The following is a 19730-nucleotide window of genomic DNA, read 5'->3' as shown; positions in this document are numbered from 1 at the left end:
GTCACAGGAAATTTTTTTCTTCAAAATGGAGCATCTTATGAATGGATCATTCTTCCTTGAACAGGCAGAACCCTGTGCACTAGCTGTGCAAGTGCAATGCAGGCCTGTTTCCCCTTTTGTTCAATTCATTTGCACTCAGAATTCTTTCACTGATAAGTTGGGACTGTAAGCTACTGACAGGCAGGGTAGAAAAATCCTTTTCTAAGAGAATAAGCTGCTTCCCATTTGGAAAAGGAGAGGAATGGCCCTAAATAACTCCTGGATAAATAAAAAGCACAAAATGCAAAGACACTACATTCTGAAGTGCTTGGCTAACATTCACATAACATTTTAACTGTCACCACTTACCAGAGCTTCATTTGTTCTGGGCAGAAGAAAGAAGACAGTTTTGGACTGTGACATGAAACAGAGAGTGAAGAATGGCTCCATCAGAGGGGATGATGACTCACAACTAGAGTCACTAGATGCATGATACATTAATCAGGCAGTGATGTGGAATACAGCCTGGCCTGCAAGGGCTCTGCTTTTTGCCAGGCTGTATAATTTTCACTGTAGTACAGGCTTAAAGTGGCCTCTTCCTTATGTACATGGGGCCTGATTTTGCACTCTTAATTTCTCACAGAGGGCCTGACCCAAAGCCTATTAAATGTAATGGGAAAATTCCTTTGGACTGCAATGAACTGTTGATCAGGCCTACAGCAATACTACTGTCCATGACTGAGCGAGGGTGGTAGAATTAGACTTAGATTTTTCTAAAACTGTCCAAGACCCCGGGCAGATTTCATAAATCTAAAACCAGCCATAAAGAGATTTTGAAAACAATGTAACTGATGACACGCTCTCATTAGCTGTGGCCAAGCACTGACTTTTGGATTTCAAATTATTTCCCTTCTAAAAATATTTTCAGGAAGAGAAAAACATTATCATTGAAGTTACAGATAATTACATATTCAGCTGTTACCGTCAGTTGCAATTTAAAAAAAAAAAAACAACAACAGGCTGTTCCCCAAAAACACTCAGGTTTGCCAAATACATTATAAATAAGCCATTGTTTGCTGCTAGATGAATCCTGTTCTCGTGTCTGCCACTTTCCTACCTACCAGAAGTCCAGAAAAAACTAAGGGTTAGCTCCACAAAAGGATTTAGGTGCTAAACAGCCACTCTGGAATGGTGGTTGAAGCATGAAGGGACATATGCATCTTTCGCGTATCTGGTATGTAAGTATCTTGTGACGCTGGCTACAACAGTGCCATGCGAACGCCTGTTTTCACTTTCAGGTGACATTGTAAACAAGAAGCAGGCAGCATTATCTCCTGCAAATGTAAACAAACTTGTTTATCATAGCGACTGGCTGAACAAGAAGTAGGACTGAGTAGACTTGCAGGCTCTGAAGTTTTACATTGTTTTATTTTTGAATGCAGTTATTTTGTACATAATTCTACATTTGTAAATTCAACTTTCACAATAAAGAGATTGCATTGCAGTTCTCGTATTATGTGAATCGAAAAATACTATTTCTTTTGGGCTTTATTTTTTTTTATAGTGCAAATACTTGTAATCAAAAATAAGTATAAAGTGAGCACTGTACACTTCGTATTCTGTGTTGTAATTGAAATCAATATATCTGAAAATGTAGAAAACATACAAAAATATTTAAATAAATGGTATTCTATTATTGTTTAATAGTGCAATTAATCGCTTGACAGCCCTACTTTGGAGTCTCAAATTTCATGCCTAAATTCAGCCTCTCTTTTAGATCTTGTGATTTTCACTTCGAAGTTTGCTGATATGAATTTTTAGTGTAACCTCTTCCTTGTTGGCTTCTGTCTTCCATCTCTTACCACCCCCGTACATCCAAAATCCAGCTGCCAAGATTAGCTCTTCTTTTTCCTCCTCTCTGGCCTTGTCTCTCCCTTCCTGAAGCTCTGCCCTCCTTGCTTCCTAAAACCGGCCTAGCTCCCTGCATCATACCCATGTCTCTCTTTTTTCTGCCCATTCCAGACTTTTGTCATATATCTGCAATGGCTTCCCAAGAAAAGCACCAAGCTGCCAAGTTCTCCTTGAAAAGACTCCTAAAATCTCATCTATTCCATGAAGTGTTTCAGCTATAATGGCCAGTCAACATTCTGCATTTGTTAATGACTGCACTCATTGTATCTCTAGAAGCCGACAGACTGATGAAAAGGTGGGTTTCCACCTGGTATGGGCAACATCCCCAGGAGACAGCTTGCGTAAGGCAACATTAATCTGATTTTAATAGGGCTACTTTGATTTTCACCAGCTGAAGATCTGGCCCAAAGTGTAAGGTGATGAGTCACTCCTGTGCTAGGCTCCAACCAATCCACAAGCTAGGAACTCGTCACGTGACTCCCAGACCAAGGCATACAAGGCGCACAGTTCAGTCTGTGGTTCAGTCTGCTCAGTGTCACTCCAGGGATTGGAACTCTCTCCTGCCTGACTGGCAACAGTCTCCCCGGGTCTTAACCTGCTCCAGCTCTGCTCCCAGTCCTGCTCCAGCCTCACTCCAACCCCGCCCTGGACACTTTATTCCTACTCTGACCACTGACTGACTGCTTCAGCTACAACCACTAGGCCTAACCATCTCCATCCCAGTTTCTGTCACAAAGTGCATATGTGGATGGCAGGGGTGGAAGGAAAGTTGCTGGAGGCCTGGAGAGAAACCCTCGGACTCAGAAGAGACAAGGAGTTCCACAGAGTTGGCAATCCCAGTATGTAAAGAGGGACAGACAAGTGCAGCCTAACTGCACCATTCTCCAAGCCCCCCATGTTTTGGACAGTAAAAGCAGCACCACCGCCTCCAAGGAGACTTCCTGCCTTTGAGGGGAGAGCGCAACATTCTATTGTAAGGATAACTTCACTAAAAAAGGAAAAGAGAGACAAACACACAAAGATGAAGACATCAACAGGTCCTGGGCTAAACTCAAGGATCCCCACTTCTGTCACCCCTTCTTTCAAACTCCTAAGCCACTCTCTAATACGGTGATTTAGAAATGGACATAACAAATGAAATAAAATAACAAGTAGCATGTTTCTGTAAATTCAAAATATATTATGGAGCCAAAAAATCATACATCTTTTGGGACAATGGTGCTCAGTGTGATGATGAGTCATATACAGATCTTCCTCCCACAAAATGTTCCATTGAAACAGAGAGCAGCTAGCCCCAAAGATATGTAATTTCTAGCTCTTTAAATTAGGACTAATGGACATGATTATGATTTATTCCTTTATTTTATTTAATTATAGAAGAAGATTCAAGTAAGTTACAGGACTGAATCCTTCTTTCGCAGAGGGCTTAAACAGAGTGGATGGCAAAATGCTATTTTTCAAACTGTCAGTCTTCACACGGGGCACACGATAATGATTTTGACATACTGAACTGTATATATGTAAAACTAAGCTTTCCCCCTAAATGCTCCTAAATTCTCTGAATCATGCTGCCCCTTCTTCAGTAGTTTCAAGACATTCTAGCTCAACGTGGTTGTAAAAAAACCAAGACTAATATTGTAGCACATATATTAGCGACGCTGGCTGTGATGATTCACTCTGCGCTGTAGGCAAGTACAACTGACCTGGGATCAGAGGGGGAGAGGGAAGGGAGGAAAATGCAACAGTTCCTTTGAACAGAAATGTACCAGTCTACAAATTTTTATAAAACAAAACAAAACAATGAGGTTTCATTGAACAGGAAAGGGCCTTGAACTGCCCATATTCACTTATTTGTAGGTGTGTAAATTAGAAATGTAGCAATTGCTACACATTGTATCAGACCCCTGGTCCATCTAGCCCAGTATCCTGTCTCTGACAGTGATCGGTACCAGATGCTTCAGAGAAAGGTGCAACAAACACCACAATGGACATTTATAGAACAACCTGCCCATAGAAGAAGTTTCTTTCTACCACTTTTAGTTACTAGCCGGCCTATGCTCTATGGCATGAGGATTTATATCCCTTCTAAAAATTATTTTATACTATCTGATGTAACTGTGGTGCCTTCTTCATTAGCTGTATAACTGCCTTTGTGAATCTAAAAATCTAAGAACTAATATTACACAACTGAAGTAAGATAAAAGACTTACTGCAGCAAAGATGCTATCAACAACATTCAGAGATTAGATGTAGAGCCAAACTTAACCCCTTCTGCCCCCAAAAGAACTAAGGATCTATTGCCCAGAATGGAAAATGATATCTCACTGCAACATAAAACTGCAGGGTTTTTTAATCATCATTTATGGTGCTCAGGGTACAAATACTGCACTTCATTTCCAAGGATTTATGTACAAATAAGGATGAAATTAGCTTGAGCTTATTAGACTAAAACATTAAAGTGTCTCTTGGTAACAAAAATGACAGTTTCTCTTAATTAATGATGGTATCCTTGAGTGCAATTTCTAATTTTACTTCTATTCCATAGAATTTTATATGCCCCAATGACTTATAACTTGCTTTAAATTTTAATCTTAAAATAATAATAAAAAAAATAATTATCAGAATGATTCACTTATTCAGCATACTTATTGGACCATATATTGCTTTTAATAATGGTGGCTCAAAGAATAACAGTAGTGTGAATTTAAAAATTAAGAATCTTCGTAATGACTCATCGAGATATAGAACAGAGACATAGAACAGCTCAGTACTAATGTGGACACTAGAACGAATGGATATAAACTGGCCGTCGGGAAGTTTAGGCTTGAAATTGGACCCAGGTTTCTAACCATCAGAGGGGTGAAGTTTTGGAACTGCCTTCCGAGGGAAACAGTGGGGGCGAAGGACCTCTCTGGCTTTAAGATCAAGCTTGATAAGTTTATGGAGGGGATGGTTTGATGGGATACAGTGATTTTAGTCACTAGGTCGATAACAATGGTCAATGATGGGATATTAAAAGTTACTACAGAGAACTTTTCCAGAAGGTCTGGCTAGAGAATCTTGCCTGCATGCTTGGGGTTCAGCTGATCGCCATATTTGGGGTCGGGAAGGAATTTTCCTCCAGGGTAGATTGGCAGAGGCCCTGGAGGTTTTTCACCCTCCTCCACAGCATGGGGCAGGGGTCGCTTGCTGGAGGATTCTGAGCGACTTGAAGTCTTTAAATAATGATTTGGGGAGTTCAACAGCTAAGTCAAGGGAGAGAATTCTTCCAGGAGTGGGTGGGTAAGGTTTTGTGGCCCGCATCATGTGGAAGGTCAGACTAGATGATCATAATGATCCCTTCTGACCTTAGAGTCTATGAGATAACTGCTACTATACATATCATAAATTTTTTCAAAATAAAAATGTCTTACGTTAGTCAGTCAGACCTCGAGTAAAATCCTGGCTCTGTTAAAGTTATTGGCAAACTTCCATTGAGTTCAATAAGGCTAAGATTTCATCTCCTATTTTAATCTGAATCTAACTGCAAAACTAAAGACTGACACTTGATGTATGGTTATAGATTCCAATGCCAAAAGAGACCATTGTGATCATCTAGTCTGATCTCCTGCACAACATAGGCCATAGAATTTTAATTTCCACATCAAGCCTATAACATCTGGGTGAGATGGGGCATATCTTGTAGACAGTCTGCTAATTATTTTCTATCTTGGGTATTTCATGGCAATTTGACAATTCTAACTATTCACATTACTATATGCGGTGCAGGTAGTGACACCAGTTAAGGTTTCTCAACACTTCGTACTGTATGGCCTTATTTTCAATTGCTTATAATTTTGGGTGGAATTCCATGTCAGATGTCTCTCAAAAAGATTCAGTCTGCAGCAAAGTTTCAGCTAAAGTGGTTCAGCCATTTCCGAGAACACATTTAGGTAACAATGTTTTGCGGTGTTAAAAAAATTCTTACAATCGTTTCATTGAGACGTTCTATTGCCTCCATCCTTTGGAGATGGGACTGGAAATTTGGCAGGAGATACTCTGGTGTCAGGATGTGAAATCCACCCGAACTAGTTCATGTTTTAAGCCTCTAAAAGTTCTCAGTTTGCACATGCTCAGTAGACACTTGGTGTTTGGCAGCTAAATATTTCAAAGATTCCATCTACACTGAGCATTCTCCAGCCCCTCATAGCTTCTAGACATGCTCCAGCCTGGGACTAGAGGGGCTGAGCAGAACTTCTCCTGTAAGTGCTCCTCCCACTAACTGAGGGCTGCTGTGGGTATGTCTACATTGTACTGAAAACCCAGGCTCAGACTCAAGTTTAAGCCCAACCCTACCCTCCCACACCATCCACACACAAGTCTTTCTGACTCAGATCAGCAAGCCCTAAGGACCCAGGCCCGTGGATCTACCTAGGGGGTTGAGCTCAAGTCTCGCTGTGGCTCAGGTCCAAGCCCTGTCATTTTGCAGTGCAGGTGCAGCACAAGCCATAAACCAGAGTAAGAAGGTCTGCACAGTGCAGTGTGGATGCATTAGCATGGCTGTCAGAGCTGGGTCCAGCAATTGTAATCTCAGATTTACAATGCAGTGGGGTTGCACAAGCACAGGCTTGGAAACACCAACTCCACAAGCACGAGTCCCATAGACCCAGGTTTACAGTGCACTGTTGACACAAAGTATGGTGCCAAGCACTGGAACTGAGAGCAGGGAGACTCTCTCTCCCATGCTTTCAATGCTCCTGCTGCAGGCACCCAGATAGCGAGGAGGAGGAGAAAGCAGCCAGACTAGAATTCATAAGGGTGACAGAAAGGGTGGGTGAAGGGGAAGAGAAGTTGCAGGAACCAGAGGAGGTGCAGAGAGGGAGGCGAACATGAGCTGAGGGGGTTGGGACTGGACAGGAGCAGAAGGAGTGGGGTGAGGAGTGTGCGTGTGTGTGTGTGGGGGGGATTGGATGAGAGCAGAGAAGGAAAGGGCAGAGGCCAGGGTGGGAGAAGAGGAGGAGGAGAAAGGATGGCAATGGGTGGTTGAACAAGAGCAGAGTGGGACAGAGAACGGCTTGTGACAAAGAGGCAGAAGGGTCTATCACTCCTAGAGCATACTCCCCTACAGAACCTGGAATTCAACCCACAAGTCCTCAGTCTTACCATTCTTCCGCTGTCAGCAAATACCTGCTAAACCTATTGGCAAAGTGTGTCTCATCCTCCCCCTAGTTACTGGGCCACATAGATGACAATACCCTAACACTGCTACCAGTTACTCCATTAGTTCAAGTGCTGGAGGTCTATGCTGTGGATCGAAAGGTCTGAATCCCAACAGTGACCCAAACTGGGGGTAAATATGGCTCCACGTAACGGATTTTCTGTTTTCAATTAAAAAAAAAAAAGGAAATGACACTGAAACAAGTTAAAAGAATGCTAAGGTGCAAAGTTAAGCATTCAAAAGTTAGGAAATGTTAGAATTGCCTGTAAAGCCTTAATTTGGCTCCCTTGTACATACGGATTATAATACATATTTTCCACAGGATCACAACTTCATTCAGTTATTCAATATTTCTTTTTATTGCCCACATTCAGTGTGTGGCCCGAGGCCTTATTTTATGCATACTATCCAAACCCTGAAGTGAATACAAAACACAGCGCAAGGGGGTGAATCAAGGCTACACAGGCAGCCTTAATTCTGGCATTTCCTAATTTTTCAGCGCTTGACTTTGCAACTTTAACATTCTTTTAGCATAGTTTTTTTGATTAATTATATTGTGCTGTGGCAGTTCAAGATAATGAATCCTTCCCTGTATGTCAACACTACCAATACCACAAAAATGAAGTGTAGCCGCAGAGTACAGGGAGGAGCTGGAGAAGAGCAAAACATTGTGTTAACCTTACCTAGAATAACAAGATTTCAGACAGGAAACCTGGAGTCGTTAATCCTACTCCTGTTCCCACAAAGCGGACAAACACAAGTGTATTTAGACAACACTGACAATTTGTTAAAGTTTCATATGGAGCCTTACAGTGTATGACATTTTATAATCATTTGCAGAGTGTTGCACTGTAATGTTGCTTTCAAAATGTACATATGAAATCACTCTTATGAAGGATTTTCTTATGCCACCCCAGGCCATTGAAACCATTAGAACTACTCATGGAGTAAGGTATTACTCATTGTAGGTAAAAGTATTATTACTCTTTATATTGCCCTAAACGTGTAGTCCAAGGTCCAGATTCAATCTGCAGAAACATGTGGACAGATTTCACTGACAGGAGAGCATGGATGCTTGAGGGCAGAATTTGGCCCTAAATTTCTAACTCAACCTATATTATCTCTGACCATTCAATCTCTGGCCATATCTCTGACTTCATATTTCCAGTGTATGACCTTAATTTTACTCATTCTGTTTGACATATTGTTCTGTTTTTTACTTTCTATTGTGCAGTGGCTTTAGTGAAAGGCTCTGAAATCATGACAATTTTCTGACTCTCCTCATTTGAGTTACTGACAGCCACCACCTTATTTACTTTAAAGAGAACATGAGTAATCATTAAAGAATTCTCACACAGTTATGCCATACTCAGTTTGAATAAATACTCCAAACCAAACATGCTATACCCTGTTGCTTTATGCCAAAGCATGCTTCCCCTTCAGCATGGAAAGTAACAGAGTTATATGGGAAAATAAATCATCAAAAGATTACACTTTGAAAAAGCCGACTTAATATCAGGTAGATCAGGGGTAGGCAACCTATGGCACGCGTGCTGAAGGCAGCACACGAGCTGATTTTCAGTGGCACTCACACTGCCCAGATCCTGACCACCGGTTCGGGGGGCTCTGCATTTTAATTTAATTTTAAATGAAGCTTCTTAAACATTTTAAAAACCTTATTTACTTGACATACAACAATAGTTTAGTTATATATTATAGACATATAGAAAGAGACCTTCTAAAAACTTTAAAATGCATTACTGGCACACGAAACCTTAAATTAGAGTGAATAAATGAAGACTCGGCACACCACTTCTGAAAGTTTGCTGACCCCGAGGTAGATCATCACTACTCACACTCTCAGGCCACTACCACAATCTGTCTCAAGGAGTTGGTGGTGAAAACAAACCAGATATCTGGGACTTGTAAAGTATAATCTAATTAAAATGACACTCCAGTTTGTTTGATTTCCCTTGTGGTAGAATTATTAAGTGGGTTAATTCTTGGGAATAATTCATGTTGTTTATTTTAAACTAACACCTTAAAGAAAATACAAAGAAATGCTTCTGCAGCCGACTTGTCTTTAAAAGGTGAAGAAAAACTGCACCACGCAATGTCATGGCAGCAAGGATGTAGTAACGTAATGTGGACTTCTCCAAACAGTAATTCAGCATCATTTGCAAAAGTGCATGTTATTAATGAGAGACAGATCAAGTATATGAAATTATTATTACACTACATTAGTGCTTAGGTTCATATCCTGTAATGAGAGCTCTGAGTGCTCCCTATACTGCTCTATAAATAACTTCTTGGACTACTGAAAACTTGGGCCTTAAGAAACATCCTAGATCTGAAATGCACAGTGTTTACTAATGCAAGGTCAAGCTTTGTTTATCATCCAAGAACTGAAAGATATATAAGCAAGAACTAGAGAGTATATACTCAAAGAGGCCCCAGTGCAGCATACTACTTACACCCGTGCTTAAGTCCATCTTTATTCAGCAAAGCATGTAAGCAAAAAGTCTGAAATCAATGGCATTAAAGCACATGTTTAAGTGCTTTGCTGAACTGGGGCCACAGTAAGCAACCTATGACTAGGGCCGGTGCAAGGAAGTTTCACGCCCTAGGCGAAACTTCCACCTTGCGCCACTCCCCACCCTCTTCCACCCTGAGGCTCCCCACCCCCGCGGCAACTCCCCGCCCTGCCCTGAGGCACCCCCCCACAACCCGGCCCGGGGAGCTGTGTGGCAGCTCCCCCCCCCCGCGGCAGCTCCCCACCCCCTGGTCCAGGGATTCGTGCGGCAGCTCTGACCCAGGGGAACCCCTGGGCTGCCGGCGGCGCGCTGACCCGGGGTTCCCCTGGGCTGCCTGCCGGCAGCTCAGACTCCCTCTCCCTCCCAGCACAGCAGCCGCTGTAAAAAAAATTGGGGGCGCCGCTTTTTGGCACCCCCAAATCTTGGCGCCCTAGGCAACCACCTAGTTTGCCTAAATGGTAGCACTGGCCCTGCCTATGACTTCCATTTTGCATCGTCATCTCCTGATCTGCTTTCAGATACTCTCTCGTTAAACTGTCCTGTGGAACTTCATTATTTAATCATCATCAATAGGGTGAAATTCTACAGCAAAAGGCCTCAAAATAGGACTTAAGTGGTGCACAGTCCTTTTGCAGGATCGCCACACAGCAGTGAATCTCATCCTTAATTATTTGTGAGCAAGAAGAATGACCACAGTGCTGGACAATGCAAAAAAAATCCAGACAATCCTGGCTTCCAGCTGCTTACCGTCTAAACAAAATAGACAGAGAGAGAGTGAAATCTTGACCCCCACTAAAGTCAATGGATCTTTTACCATTGATTTTAATGGAGCAAGATTTCACATAAAATGTATACAGAAACCTAAAAGAGGGAGAGGTGTAATAGCTAGACTTGGTTTTGTTCACTTTACTAATAAAATGATTTGTACTGATATGATTGTCTCACTTCTTGAGGGCACTGCAGAAGAAGTGAGTCTGTAGGAGGGACTGAACTGAAGAGAAATCACTTGCGGTAAGAACGTATTTGAGTTTCAAAGTGGTTAACCTCCCACTCTTGGATTCTCTACGGAGTGAATAGCTGGCCTGCAGTTTGGATAGTCAGCTTGGCTATAGTGACATGTCTGGCCAATAGAAGCATATGTCTCGAGATCCCTCCAGACATGTAAATATGCTCCTAATCATTGAAACCATAGAGACTAAATGATTTTTAGGGAATATGATGATGATAAGGTATTTGCATGCATATAACCCAGTGTACACATAGCAGCCTATTCTTACCTCTACATGTGCACATAAATTCATTATTGCTAATGAGAGTTATACTTATCTAACCAAAGGAATATATACTCTGAATCCTAGTCATAAAAGACTGGAGGTGAGAAGTAATAAATTCCTAGTAATCCAATATGTAGATCTGACTCTCTAATAATATATGTATAAATTAGTAGTTAATTGTAACATTTAACATCAAAACATGGTAGAAAAATGAATTCTCACAGCTCGCTCTGAAGAAGATAAGTAGTTAAATGTTATCCCCATTTTATAGATGGTGAAAATGAGGCAGAGTGGTTAAATGAATTGTCCAGTGTCACCCAGTGAGTAAATTGTAGATACAGGATTTAACTACTAGACATGCTGCCTCTCTGTCTATATAGATATTTATGGCCTAAATTTTCAAAAGTGAGGAGTGATTTGGGGTGCCTCAGTTTTTGGGTGGCCAACTTGAGACTGACTCCTTAAAAGGACCTCATTTCAGAGGGTGGGTGCTCAGCACTTCCTATAAATCAGGTGCTTAGTTAAGTGTCCCATGTTAGCTGCCCGAAAACGGAGGCACCCAAAATCACGTGTTACTTTTGAAAAGGTAGACCATTATTATATTTATTTATTAGGCACACATTGCTATCTAGGCACATACTCTGGCACATATGTAGGTTTAGAGGAGAAAAGTCATACAGCCAGAGAAGCAGATAAGAGTGTCTTGTTAAATAATTTTGTCTGTATCCCAGGGGTGCTGGAACAATTTGTATAGTGGAGGTACTGAGAGCCACTGAACCAAACTGTAAACCCTGTATATGATGCAAACCACTTCAAGCCAGGGGGTGCAGAAGCACCCCCAGTATCAGCACTTATGCTGTAGTCCCTTCCTGAAAATTAAGCTGTGTCTAATACTGTGCAACATGTATTCTCAAATAAACCCAAAAGAAGAAAAATTGCCTTTTCTTTGCGTTCAATCAAGATCGAGGGTATATGGAATGACATAATATCCTTCCTGATATCAGAGCTGCAGTTAGGGCCAATATCCTTCAAACATCACCAAGTCCAGAAACTCTGTTGCAAACAACAGAGTTTCCTAATTGCCACAGAAACAATCTTTCATCGAACCCTGGGCAATGAAATATGTATTGTTCCTTTATAAATACAATACGAGTTTCATAATTGTATCCTTGACCTTTTTCCAGAGTTCCACAGCCACTGATATGGAAAACATTTGAAAGCAACAAATTAAATTGGCCACTCCATTTAACTGCTCATATGCAGAAACTCACATCAACTTTTACATTATATTCTTGGGATTGAGAGTAAGTAATGTTAGAGTAATACAGAGTAGCTAACACTACTCTGTCTGTTTTTAGTTAAGGGCGTGCAATACTTTGAGTGTAAGCTAGCAGGAACTAGACAGGAATTGTATAAGAAAATGTTATCTTCCAGATTTTTTCACCCAGGTGAAAGATACATGGCATTCTCTTTCTGTATGAATGTAGGTCCACATTTGATTTGGGAAATGAAAAGCTTCAGTGATATATTATATATTGATCTTCCGTTTAACCTAGAAAAATTAACACAGGTGGCTTTTAAATTTATGTTTTTCACATCTGTTCTAGGGAGCTTTGGAAGAGGATTTCTTTTAAAATGCACACAGGCCAAAGAATTTGTTTTGAAGCTGATATGTATATATTTAGCCCTAACACTGTACATTCTAAGGAAGGTGTAGTGTTTGCTGGATATATATGTGACAAAAAGACAAGTCAGCAATTATCTTCAAGGACATGTGACAGAAGTTCTATAATTCTTTGACAATCACACATGAGATTTTCCTAGAGTCTTATCAGAGCAGCCCTTTTCCAACCCTCTTGCAGTCTTAAGTAGTTTTGTAAAATTGATCATTTGCACAATACATAATATGTTTTACATGTATAGATTTTACATCTAGCAGAATTATATGCAGCCTGGTGTCATGACATTCAAGCAATCAGAAAGAGGAATTTCAGTCCCTTGCCCACATTTAAGTTACCTAGAAGTTTATGATTAAAAGGCAATATAGTTAAGTCACTGATCACGCGCTGTTGTGAATCTTTATGTTCTTTGTATGTGAATATAAAAAAAATTACCTAGCAGTAGAATGCTGTCACTGACTGTTTTAAATGGAGTCTGTTAGACTCAGTTCAGAGTACAGAAAGGTAAACTCTGAAATTTCAAATATTAACTAAAGTTTTTAGTATGCAGAAGCTGACCTGCAGACATTATACTAACAGTTAGAAGCCAGTTAGAGCCAGTAACTCACCTTGCTGAATTTTAGTTAGTAGCTGATGGCGTGCAAGAATCCTACTCATCCTGTATGGAGAGCGTCTCGTAGTCTGATCAAATCGTAAGTACATCTCTTTGCCCTCAGGTGACATGGAATTTAGATAGTAACAGCCTGAGCCTGAAGTCCTGGACACCTGCCTAAACATCTCTGCCCCTTTAAAATCACTGCTTCAGTCCCCTGTATAGTTATTCCAGATTCTAATGAGTGTAACGAAAAAAGAGAGGCAATAAGCCCAAGGAAGCTGGAAAGAGCAAGTGCTTTAAAAAAGAAAAAGGAGTGGCAAAAGCTACAACTCTAGATTCCAGCTCCCCTCACATGATCTAAAAGGGCCAATCAACCAAAGTAAAGAATGTGAAAGTACACAGTCTGCCTTACAGAGGAAAGTGAAGTCTGTTCAGGCATTTCCAAACCCACACAAGGTTGAAGGCAAATAGAAATGGCATGCTTCTGAGCTGACTAAGCATTGAAGAGCTGTGATAGGAGAGTTTGAAAAAACAAAACACGCCATCTAGGAATACCTATTTTAGGCTGCAAAATTCCTTAGCATGCAGAGCTGTGGAAAACTGCATCCTCCTCCACTCTCTGCCACAAAGCTGCCTACTCATTTCTTCAGAAGATGCACATGCTAATTTTCTTAACATCATACCACACAGTTTGCCTAGAAAAAGAAGTTTAGGATGGGCTGTCTAATCCAAACAACCACCTAGTACAGCCAGCACCAGAGCAAATGAAATCCTTCCAACGAAAACATCATTTAGCAGCAATCACACAGCAGAAGTTAATAGAAATGTAATAATCCCTAAAATTAATGTTACTGAGAAGTGGCTACCAAGTGAGGAGAAATGTTTCATCCTTTTGGTTCCCCAAACAAGTACTTGTTTGTTTGATGCATACATGGGCGCACTGTTTTTCAGATATTCTTAAAAAACAGCCATTTGCTTTTGCAAAGCATCACATTCCCTCTGTGTTTAATCACATGGAAGCAGAGTGCTGTCATTTGTTGTTAGCATCTGGAGAACAAGTGAGTAATTCAAAAAACGATATGCCATGTGGTGTATGGAATGGGTTAGCCTGTGTGCCAGTTAATTTTTATAACATCTGTAAATATCAATGATATGGTTCCCTATCTACCATAAGGGATAGTTCATTTCTAAAGGAGCAGAATCATTAACATGGATTTTTGTGATCATCACAGTTTCCAGCATGTGCACTGCTAATGCACAGGGAGCAGCTTCACAGAATTTGAGAGCAAGTTCACTGAACCGCAGAAATTAGAAAAGGAAAAAGGCCTATAAACAGCTCATTTTGTCCATACCTCTAAATTTGTTCATGGAGGTTGCAATTCACCTAACAGCAGGAGGGCTGTGGAAAGCCCTAGATGCAATAGAACTATTATATTTACACAGCATGAAGTGAAGGCATCTCTGATGTCAGCATGCAGGTGGGCTCTGCATTACCTGCGCATCACACAGTTGATTCTGTACCAGTTTTAAATAGGCACTATGGAGGCTGTATCTGCACTTACACGGTCTGAGTGGCCAGGACCCAAAAGTATGAGGGGCTCACAGAGGTTAGCTCTCATTCCAGCTCCTGTGGATTCTATTGCCCCAACCCCTACATAGTTACTCCCCCCATAATAGTTACTGAGATTTTCGGGGCAGGGGTAGCATGTGTTGCCACTGAATGAATGTCAGCCCAAATTATTCACTAATTCTCATCCTGTACAATAGATTCTAGAGGAGTGTTTTTGGCATGTTATAATTTATTGATATTTTGTATTTTATTAATGACCTAGGGTTACCATGCAGGGATAGGAGTTTGAGCAGCTGGGTCCTTGGATTGCCTGGAGCTAGGAACACTTCGGACATTCAAACCAGTGTCTTAGAAGTGAAAGACCCCAAGACCCATTACCAATATGTGGAGCTGTCTGTACAGTCCCATATTTGCTGCATTCCTTCTCTGTTTTCATGAAGGACCAAGGAATCTCTGGAGTGTCACAGAAAAGCCTTGACATTCAATTAGAAAAAAAATAGCATTTGGGAAATAGGCCTGGGTAGATTTTACTCTTTCACATCCAGAGAAAAGGAACCACTTTTCCTTGTCGTGTGGAGTTCAGAGGAGCAAGAAAGGCTCAGCTGCAGCTGGGTGAGATGGCAATGCTTAGCTCTCCTTTAACTCGGCCAGTTTCCCTAGCTAGGTAGAGTTATGGGCCCAGTCAGTCTTCTATCTTTTCTCAGCAGAAAACCCTGGATAATAAATTTTCTGAATACTCCTGAATGTCAGCAATTTTCATGCTATTTACCCAAAGTGATATCACTGCTCACTGGAAGAGTTATTATTTGATTAGTCCATCCCTGCTGTATAGTCTAGTTTGTATTTGTTTTCCCTTTTTATTCTCAGTATGTTTATGTTGCATTTATTAAAAAAATATGAGTTCTTTCTTTTAGCCATATATTACTTATGCAACTTTATAGATGCTAATCACAGAGCCTTATGAAGCCTATTGGATAAAATTGCTATATATTTCAAAACACGCAGTTCAAATCCCACAGGGATTTTCGATTTTCATTAAAATGTGGAGAAACTTTTTCCATCAGTGTGATTATAACTCATTTCTCATGAATTGTCCAAGGGCAAAAAAAGAGTAACAAAAAATGTAAACCATAAAAAAATAAAAATAAAAACCCACAACAGTTCAGCCCTGTGCCAACATGTAACAACCTCACTTAGGACTTTGTGATGATAAGCCCAGCTGCGCACCTACACAGGGGAGTAAGGAGATATAACAAGCCCCTGTCCTTCCCTGTAGGCTACCCACAGCACCAGAAGGGATAGCAGGGAGAGCAGCTGCAGTCAGGCTGCTGCTTCCCACCTAGGGTTGCCAACTTTCTAATAGCACAAAACCAAACACTCCTGCCCCATCCCCTTCTTCAAGGCCCCACTCCCTCCATACCCCCTCTCTCTGTCACTCGCTCTCCTCCACCCTCACTCGCTGGGGCAGGGGATTGGGTGCGGGGAGGGGTGAGGGCTCTGGTTGGAGGTGCAGGCTCCGGGGTGCAGGACAGGGATTCAGGCTGGGGCAGGGGGTTGGGGTCCAGGGAAGGTATGGGCTCTGGACTGGGGGTGCAGGCTCTGGGTGGTGCCAGAAATGAGGGGTTCAGGGTGCGCAAGAGGGCTCCGGGCTGGGGGTATGGGTTCTGGAGTGGGGCCAGGGATGAGGGGTCTGGGGCGTAGGAGGGGGCTCAGGACCAGGGCAGGGGTGTGTGTGTGGGGGGGTGCGGGCAGCACTTACCATGGCTCCCAGAAAGTGGCCACCAGGTCCCTGCAGCACCTAAGCACATGGGCGGCCAAGGAGGCTCCACACACTGCCCTCACACCCGCAGGCTCTGTCCTGCAGTTCCCACTGGTTGTGGCTCCCAGCCAATGGGAGCTGCAGAGCTGGTACTCGGGGCAGGGGCAGCACAGATCCTCCATGCACATAGGGGCCTCAAGGACCTGGCGGCCAATTCCGGGAGCTGCACAGAGCTAGGGCAGGCAGGAACCCTGCCTTAGCCCCCACTGCGCCGCCGACCGGACTTTTAATGGCCCAGTCGGCGGTGCTGACCGAAGCTGCCAGGGTCCCTTTTCGACTGGGCATTCCGGTCAAAAACCAGACACTTGGCAACCTTACTCAAACTACATCGTATGGTTACAATCCAGTCCTTAAACAGTGGTCCCACTAAAGAAGAAACAATCAGAGTTAGTTGCCCCTCCAGTGTTCTGTTTAGAGTGTTTCCATTTATGAGCACTAGAAGAGCAAAACTTGTTCTGTGTGCCATTTAATGGGACTGTCAGCTCATGTGTTTATTTTTGTATAAATGCAAAGAGCACCCTGAACCACAGATCCTCTAGACCAGGGGTGGGCAAACTATGGCCCCTCAGGGATTTGGATCCAGCCCACGGGATTGCCACCCCCGTGGCGCCGCAGGCCCTGCCCTGCTCCGCTCCAGGAACTGCAGCCAATGGGAGCATCGGGGGAGGTACCCACAGGCGAGGGCAGTGGGTGGAGCCCTCTGCTCCCCCTCCCCCAGGGGCTGCAGGGACGTGGTGCTGGCCACTTCCCGGAGTGGGGCCGAGGACAGGGCAGGCAGGTAGCCTGTCCTGGCCCTGGTGCACGCTGCTGCCACCTCAGAGCTGCTCCAGGTAAGCCCGCACCCTGAACCCCTCCTACACCACAACTCCCTGCCCTGAGCCCTCTGCCTGCACCCCAACCCCCTGCCACACCCCAACCCTGCCCTGAACCCCCTCCCGCACTCCGCACCCCTCCCTGCACCACTGCCCTGACCCCCCTCCCACACTGTGCACCCCCTCCTGCACCCCAACCCCCTTCCCTGAGCCCCCTCATAAACCCTACACCCCTCTTCTGCCCCAACCCCTTGCCCTGAGCACCTTCCTGCACACTGCACCCCCTCCCACACCCTGTACCCCAACCCCCTGCCCCAGCCCTACATTCATGGCCCTGCATGCAATTTCCCCATCCAGATGTGACCCTCGGGCCAAAAAGTTTTCCCACCTCTGCTCTAGATGAAAGCTGCTACATACTAACAATTATATTTCAATGTTAATTAACACCCCAGAGCAAATTCTGTAGACTGATTCTTAAATACATAGTTTAATGAGGTTGGACATTTGGTCACAAGTTGAAAACTTCCCCCTGTACTATACAAAGGTTGCATAGTAACCTACAGAACTTCTGCACAGGTATAAAACATACAGATTTTTGGAAGGCAGCATGATCCAGGGGCTGGGGAACCAGACCTGACCTCTGTTCTATTCCCAGCTCTGCCGCTGGGTCATAAGATGGGTTTCTGAGCTCTTTTTGTCTCAGTTTTCCCATCTGTACAATGGGGATTTTTTCATAGAAAAACTGAAAATGCAAAACTGAAAAATTTCAGCCAAAACCCAACATATTTCAGCCAAAACCTGAAATATTTTAATTTGGAAATGCCATGACAGGGCCTTGTGGGAACTGTCATTTGGTTGCTCATGTCCCAGTTCTCCTTATGTGATGAGCTGGACTACATCTCCCATGATGAATACTTGGGTTTGACAATACTGTAGTTCTTTGGAAGATCACAAGGGAGACTCACTTAAATATCTATCTAAGGACAGCATGGTGTTTCTAATGTGCTTATCACAGTATCTAAGCACTGATGAAACTGACAAAGCCACATTATGGTTTGCCCCATACTGAAAGATGGGTGTTCTTTGCATTTGTGAATGCATAACTAAGAGCAGTCATCAACAGCATTGGAAATCTGCCTCCATTTTGTTCAGCACAGGATTCTGTAATGGGGTGAAGAGCCTATCACACAATATACTGTAGAAACTCTAAAGTCTCCACTTACAATCAGCCTTTCTGAGCATACTGTTAGTGTAAGATTATAAATCAGTTTCTGTTCTGTAGCTCCCGCTGCCCTTAGAATGCTGGTGCTTAACGTGAGACAAGATTATAGTATTCCCAGTCTTTCCAACATGAGATAGGAGTATGGTGCCATTGGTGGCAGAAGTTCTTTTAGCATGGAATTTAATTTGTGGTTCTCACACAATAAATGAATAACCATGTGATCTTACTGCTGCAACCCCTTTTCCCCTCAATTATTACTTACATTAAGATGTTATGTCACATCTAAAATTAAATCATAACTATGGTTTCTCTTAATTTTAAGCACTAATACCATGAGAACGACATTGTTTCCTTGTCAAATTACCCACACAGATGTTATTGACATGCAATCATAAGCTGGAAACTCCAGAACTCCACTTTCAAGTCACTGAAGACATGCACACTTTTGCTGTTAGTTTATTACTCTTTGTATAGTTCTAGGGTTACCATATTTTGTGCCTCCCAAAGGAGGAAACTCCACGGGGCCCCGGCCCCGCCCCCCGCCCCAACTCCGCCCCCTCCCCAAAGTCTCCGCCCCCTCCCCTGCTTCCCGCGAACATTTGAGTCACAGGAAGCCTGAAGCAGGTAAGGGGGAGTGTGGGGGCAGGAGGCGCGGCCCAGGCTAGCCCCGACCCCCGGCCGACCACCCCCGGCCGAGCACCCCCGGCCCGGCCCCCGAGCCCCCGGCCCAGCCTGGCACCGCCGGCCCGGCCCCCGAGCCCCCGGCCCCGCGGAGCCCCCGAGCCCGCCGCTCCGGCCCCGCCGGCCCAGCCCCCGAGCCCCGGCGACCCGGCCCCGCCCCACCGGAGCCCCCAAGCCCCGCCGGAGCCCCCAAGCCCCGCCGGCCCGGCCCTGGAGCCCCCGGCCAGGCACCGCACCGCCGGCCCGGCCCCGCTCCGCCGGCCCGGCTCCCAAGCCCCCGGCCCGGCATGTCCCGATTTTCCCGGACATGTCCGGCTTTTGGGGCTTTCCCCCCCCAGACGGGGATTTGGAGCCCAAAAAGCCGGACATGTCCGGGAAAATCCGGACGTATGGTAACCCTATATAGTTCTATTTGTAGTAGGACATTTGAGTTGAGAGATTTTGGTCATATCTAGTA

The 19730-nt window shown here is 43.6% G+C and overlaps 1 protein-coding gene and 1 long non-coding RNA gene across 8 annotated transcripts in view; one reads left to right on the top strand and one right to left on the bottom strand.

The window, feature by feature from the left end:
* STARD13 (StAR related lipid transfer domain containing 13) overlaps positions 1 to 19730 on the bottom strand; it is a 442897-nt gene that overhangs the window by 138296 nt on the left and 284871 nt on the right. Inside the window, exon 1 of one of the 7 annotated variants that reach the window (XM_054015317.1) lies at positions 13183 to 13474. The exons of the other annotated variants lie outside the window; for them this stretch is intronic. Within the exon in view, the coding sequence (XP_053871292.1) occupies positions 13183 to 13351 (169 nt within the window). The 5' untranslated portion in view covers positions 13352 to 13474. Of the gene's footprint in view, positions 1 to 13182; positions 13475 to 19730 lie in introns of those variants that run through there. 7 annotated transcript variants of the gene reach the window in all.
* The window catches only part of LOC128829876 (uncharacterized), a 37079-nt gene continuing 30526 nt past the window's right edge, over positions 13178 to 19730 (top strand). Inside the window, exon 1 of the long non-coding RNA XR_008443498.1 lies at positions 13178 to 13266. This is a non-coding gene — a long non-coding RNA (uncharacterized LOC128829876). The remainder of the gene's footprint in view (positions 13267 to 19730) is intronic.

Source organism: Malaclemys terrapin, chromosome 1, assembly GCF_027887155.1.
Source record: "Malaclemys terrapin pileata isolate rMalTer1 chromosome 1, rMalTer1.hap1, whole genome shotgun sequence".
NCBI lineage: Eukaryota > Metazoa > Chordata > Testudines > Emydidae > Malaclemys > Malaclemys terrapin.
Note: the sequence above shows the minus strand (reverse complement) of the source record. Positions and strands in the feature narration are given on the sequence as shown.